The 6,076-nt window shown below is 36.2% G+C and overlaps 1 protein-coding gene across 3 annotated transcripts in view; it reads left to right on the forward strand.

The window, feature by feature from the left end:
• stan (Protocadherin-like wing polarity protein stan) overlaps positions 1-3,152 on the forward strand; it is a 209,958-nt gene extending 206,806 nt beyond the window's left edge. For 2 of the 3 annotated variants that reach the window (XM_090179748.1, XM_090179750.1), the window contains 12 exons: positions 25-172; positions 229-601; positions 675-741; positions 797-863; positions 925-1,004; positions 1,158-1,326; positions 1,391-1,486; positions 1,554-1,809; positions 1,888-2,112; positions 2,187-2,567; positions 2,636-2,795; positions 2,958-3,152. In XM_090179748.1, coding sequence (XP_090035874.1) covers positions 25-172; positions 229-601; positions 675-741; positions 797-863; positions 925-1,004; positions 1,158-1,326; positions 1,391-1,486; positions 1,554-1,809; positions 1,888-2,112; positions 2,187-2,567; positions 2,636-2,795; positions 2,958-2,982 — 2,047 coding nt within the window. In that variant the 3' untranslated portion in view covers positions 2,983-3,152. The remainder of the gene's footprint in view (positions 1-24; positions 173-228; positions 602-674; positions 742-796; positions 864-924; positions 1,005-1,157; positions 1,327-1,390; positions 1,487-1,553; positions 1,810-1,887; positions 2,113-2,186; positions 2,568-2,635; positions 2,796-2,957) is intronic. The other variant, XM_090179749.1, reaches the window with a different exon arrangement.
• Positions 3,153-6,076: the final 2,924 nt, after the last annotated feature.

A 6,076-nucleotide genomic window follows, 5' to 3' on the forward strand; every position in this document is an offset into this window, starting at 1 on the left:
CTTTCTTATCCATACTTTGTATAGAAGCCTGCGTGGAAAATGGTCAACGGTAGGGTGTGAAGTTGAATCGGAAGGTGTTTTTCCGGTGGACTCCAAAAAACAAACATACGTTAACTGCTCGTGCGGACATTTGACTAGTTTTGCATTGCTTATGGATGAAACTGATAGAGAAGTGCGTAGTGGAAACAATTTTTATCATAGTTTTCTTACTTCATTCTATTACTACAGTACATTGCGGATGAAAGTATGACTCAGGATATAGTTTCATATTTGGGTATCGGAATTTCGTTGTTCATGCTGAGTTTGACATTTGTGGCATTCTGTATCTTGAGAGGGTTGCAGACAAATAGCAATACCATTCACAAGAATTTAGTGATGGCCATTTTCTTTGCCCAACTTCTATTCCTGATTGCGCTCAAGGCCAGAAAACAACTCGTTAAACAAGAGTTTCCGTGCAAGATTTTAGCAATTTTCCTCCATTACTTCTTCCTTTGTATCTTCTCTTGGATGCTCTTAGAGGGGATTCACCTCTACCGAATGCTGACTGAAATGAGAGATATCAATCATGGGCAAATGAGATTTTATTATTCCATTGGCTATGGTAATTATTGATTGTCTTAATTTTTGTTTTAATAGAGATAATGGAAATATTTGACATACTTTATAATGTATAGGCGCCCCTGCTATCGTTGTTGGGCTCTCAGTTGGTGTCAGAGCAGATCAGTATGGAAATTACTACTTGTAAGTGTTTCTTTTTATAATACAAAAAAAAGATATTAATTTTTTAATTTTGAAGCTGTTGGCTATCAATATACGAGAGTGTCGTCTGGAGTTTGGTTGGACCCATTTGCGTTGTTGTTTTGGTAATTTTTTTTTGGCAATTGAAAAAAAAAGTAAGATTAATTGTATATCTTTGGTTTTCAGATAAATTTGGCCGTGTTTGCTATGGCAATGAGAGCTAGTGTTCAAATTAAAGAATCTGTGACAGATTTTGGCAACTTGAGGTAAGATATTGCAATAAATATATAAAAAAAATAATTGGGGTTGGTTAATTATCAACCAGCAGTGATGTTGTGTCAAATTTAACCCATAAAATTTAGCATATAGCTGCACTATTGGATTGCCTCATTTGTAACTGTTAGTTAAAAATTTTATAGGACTCTTTTATGGCTCGGGATTGTGCTCTTGCCAATTTTAGGTTCAACATGGGTTCTCGCCGTTCTTTCAGTTAATGAATCTTTGGAGATTTTACATTTTGCATTTTCTATATCGTGTTTGGTTGAAGGCGTTTACGTTTTTATTGGATACTGTATAATTAATTGCAAGGTAAAATAGTTTTTCTTTACTTCCAAGAGTTTAAAAAAAATTCTCATTACGTTTTTTTTCATAGGTTCGCCAGCAGTTAGTGTTAGCTTGGGCTAGATTGAGAGGGAAAAAAGTCCCTTACGACGAGAGCCTTGGTGGTACCAGGACTACTATAACATCAGTAACTTATTTCTATATAAAAAGGGTACTTTGAGAGTCCAAGTTTATTTGAATGTTTTCTTGCGTAGCGTTCTGCTTTGGCTTACAACAATTCCTCCTTTGACGTTCTTCATCGTAACGTTGGCATTTCCACCTCATCAACAACTAGTCGTTCTACAACTAAAACATCAAGCAGCCCATATCGTTCTGACTCCCATTTGAGGAATACATCGACTTCAACGTCCTTAGCGGGAGTGGGTGGTCACGCAGCGTCTGACTCTAGAACACGACATGGACGTAAAAAAAGGGCATATTTTTATAAATCCAGAAAGAATAAGGAAGAAGGTTTGTATTAAATTTTTAGTTTCAAAACTTAACGGAAATTAAAATTCATATTTAGATTCTTTGCCTAATTTTTTAAAGATCCTGATACAGGTGAAGCGAGCCAGCATCGACATGGTGAATCTGATTCGGATAGTGAGATGTCTGTCGATCACGCTTCTCTGGATTTAGCTTCCAGTCATTCTTCAGATGAAGAGGAATATGACAGAGAAGAAAAAACGAACTTGGGAACCCTCAGAGCCTTGCCAGAGATTACTTCAAAGCCCAATATAGTTGAAGAAGCGGAGAATTCTCAAGCCCAATTATGTAAAGTTTTTCCCCAAAAATTCCAATTTGTAGCTCTTTTTCACTGATGGTTTGATTTTGTTAAATTTCTACAGTGCAAGGTTTTAACGTGCCTACACTTCCACCGTCAACAGGGACATTGAATGCAAATATCGCTCCTTATCCCACGTATACTAGCTATTGGTCAGTTCCGGCCAATCCAACAACAACTGGGACAACGCCACCTTCCTTATTTTCCCCTTCCAGCCCTTATCAGCGAATAGCGCGAGCTGCAGCCGCTGCCAGTGGCCAAAATGGGCGTAATGGCTCTCCTTGTGAAAGTCTGTCTTCCTTAAGATTAGGATTAAACTTAACACCACGAGATAGACACCCTCTAGCGTGGTCCAAGGAAAACCTTGCGGAGGGAACGGCGATTCCTAAAAGAAATTTACCAGATGTTAGCCTGTCATTAGGATCTAGAATTTCCCCAATTCAAGGTATAGAAATGTAAAATAAGTTTGTAAAATTTAACACATACTATAATTGTAAAAATCACATTGATTAGACAACTCTCCGAGTCCCAATGATATTATTCCCGTACCAGAACGTGGAGATAGTTTGCCTAGTAACAGTCAAGAACATCTTTATTCAACTGCTAATCAAGTATTATCCCAACGAATGGTCATACCTCCTATGACTACAACTGAAGTATCATCCGAGTCAGAGTGAGTGAATAATTTAACACTATGTATGTTACAACAGGCTGTTTACAAAAACCTTATTTGTTTTGAATTTTGCTTTCTTTATGGAAAAGCTATGAGGTAAATTAACTAGAAATTTCGCGCATCTTCCGCGATAATTCTTACATTCTTGTGTTCGCTTTTAAGGGCTAGTAATGAAACGTCGGTCTGAATAATTTCACGAGGGAAGTCTGAAATAAGGCAAACATAGTGGGTAGCCCAAAAATTGAAAGACTTATATACTCTTTTATGGAAGAAAAGTGAAAAACGGACTCTTCATCGTGCGAGTTTCACAATGATATAATTATGTACTGATAATGTGTTAATTCAAATTATGAAATTGTAAATATGAATGTCAAAAGTTAATGTAAATATTGAAAATATATATAATAAAAATGAAGAAACAAATAAAAATAATTCTTACGTTCATTTGCTACAAGAAATTTGTGTTCTATTTAACAAACTGAACACTCCTGGAGCACATGAAACCTGTCTTGTAAATACGGGGCGGCGGTGCCGCCAGTAAAAGTCCAATTTATATCTGGTCATGACCAGTTACTTAAATGGAGTCTGGGGTGCTCTCTAAGATTCCAATAATTTTAGGGAGAAGAACTAAGCAGCGGAAAATGTCTAAAGTCATATTAGGGAGTGACCATTATTGGAGCCATTGGCGCCAGAAATACTAGAGGTTATATTCCCTTTAAGTAGAGGATCACAGCTACCGCCAATATCAATCATGGTGTTCGACTTCAGCTCTTCACTCCTAAGACTGGATCAGGGCGGTCATGGAGAAAAAGTAAGGAGTCGCTTTGAAAACCATTTTATCACGTGAGAATTTGGGCTGACAATAAAAAGAGTAAACAACGGGTCTGCCTTCGTAGCAGCTAGCTGACAAACCAGAGCGACTTCACTAATGAAAAAAGTACCCTCTTTTGGTCAGCACTCATTATCGTGCAAGTGTCAATGTTAATTGTCTTACAACATATCTTAAATTTTCTCCATGGTTTGGAGACAATTGCTTCCATACGGCGTTTTTATTTGGACTGTTCCCGGAGTGCCCCAAAAGCCGTTGCGCTATCGAAAACAGAAACTGGAGAGTATGATGAGTATCACGTGTACATGGGGGCGTTGCTCCTGAAGAGAGAACAGCTAATTTCTTGCTGCTTGTTGTTCCTACACCAATGATGGAGCAATGGAATTGGTGTAAGTTTTGAGTTAAAAAAGTATATTTTTTATTTTACATAATCATTCACAGTTCAGTATTTGGAAGTTATTAATTTGAAAATTGATGGATATAATGGAAAATGAAGTTAATATATTTTACGGATTTATTTAGTAGTATCCCAAGGGGGGTGCATTCAGCGTTTAGCGGCGATCGCCTCTCTTATTTCGAGCAAGAGAGAAAACAAGATAATCAAGTTTTATCTATTTTTATCAAATTTAATAAATTTTGATAAAAATTGATCAATTTGGATTTTTTTTTCAATTTTGAAAAAATATTGCTGTTTTACATAAAATTTTAAATATTATTAAAATTCATGACCATTTTATCATTTTTCCATTTTACTCAATTTGATCAAATTGACCAAATTGCATTTAAACTTGATGAAATTTAAATTTTTAAATCAATTTTAATGTATTTTAAACGTTTTTGAATTCTTCAGATTCCCATGTTATTCTAAATGGCAAAATTTCAAAACTTGTTGTCAAAAACGTTTTCGGTTGCCATGGCAAAACGAAAGCCCGTCGCAACTTTTCCTTTGCAGGTTTTTCAAGTTATATGGAGTTGTACATTATACCCATAGATATAAGAAATGTATACATGTATAAAGGTCTAGATAAATTTCGGGGCGTCTAAGCCTAACATAAAATACGGAATTGACACCAAGCAGACACCGATGAAGGCACGTGACCAAGAGCGGATTTTAGTACTAAGTGCGACTACATAGTAGGTGTCGTGGAGAATAATATATAGTGAGGAGTTTGCCAAGATTACCCCTGTGAGTCCCCCTATAGTAAATAAAAAGACAAAACCTAGGCTTCAATAAAGAGAGGGGTCTAAATTTAGTTTTGATCCATGCATTGTTGCTAATCAGCTGAAAATTTTAATTCCTGTAGGTACAGCAATGATTATTGTAGCAGCGGTGAAGTAAGCCCGTGTATCTACATCTATTCCTATGAATATGTGGTGGGCTCAAACAACAAAGCCTAAGATACCAATAGCTAGTATTGCGTATATTATTCCTAGCGTTCCAAATGGTTCTTTTTTTCCTGTCTGGTGTCTAATAATGTGGGAAACTATCCCGAATCCGGGGAGAATTAAGATATATACTTCTGGATGCCCAAAAAATCAGAATAGGTGTTGGTACAAAATTGGGTACCCCCTCCCGCAGGGTCAAAAAAAGAAGTATTAAAATTACGGTCAGTTAAGAGTATTGTGATAGCTCCTGCGAGAACTGGTAGTGAAAGAAGGAGGAGAACTGCTGTAATTTTAATTGATCAGACGAATAAAGGTACTCGTTCAAAAATTATTCCTGGGGTTCGTATATTAATAACAGTTGTGATAAAATTTACAGCTCCTAAAATTGAGGAGATACCTGCTAAATGCAAAGAAAAAATAGTGAGATCAACAGAGGGCCCTCTATGGGCTAAGTTTCTTGAGAGGGGAGGGTAAACTGTCCACCCGGTTCCGGCCCCACTTTCTACTATGGTGGATCTTAAAAGTAATAGGAAAGAAGGGGGGAGTAACCAAAATCTTATATTGTTTAAACGGGGGAAAGCTATATCTGGGGCTCCTAGTATTAAGGGGACTAATCAGTTTCCGAAACTCCCCATTATAATAGGTATAACTATAAAGAAAATTATAACAAAAGCGTGAGATGTAACAATTACGTTGTAAATTTGTTCATTTTCTATTATTGAACCTGGTTGCCCTAACTCAATTCGAATTAGGATGCTTAGGGCAGAGCCAACCATCGCGGCTCAAACTCCAAAAATTATATATAGTGTCCCAATATCCTTATGGTTAGTTGAGCATAATCATCGCGGTAAAATGTCTGAAAATAGGAGGTAAATTGTAAATTTATTGATGGGTAATTCCTTTTACTATGGTTTTATAGTTTAAAAAAATTTAAAATTGCAAATTTTAAGATATACGTTGTTAAAGCTTAACTTTGATTAATGTAAACTTTGAAGGTTTATAGTTTTTTTTTTAACTTAAAGCCTTAATAGCTTAGCATAATTAGAGGGCCTAACAAAAGGAATAA

This window comes from Leiobunum rupestre, chromosome 6, assembly GCF_980474605.1.
Source record: "Leiobunum rupestre chromosome 6, qqLeiRupe1.1.hap1, whole genome shotgun sequence".
Classification (NCBI taxonomy): Eukaryota; Metazoa; Arthropoda; class Arachnida; order Opiliones; family Sclerosomatidae; genus Leiobunum; species Leiobunum rupestre.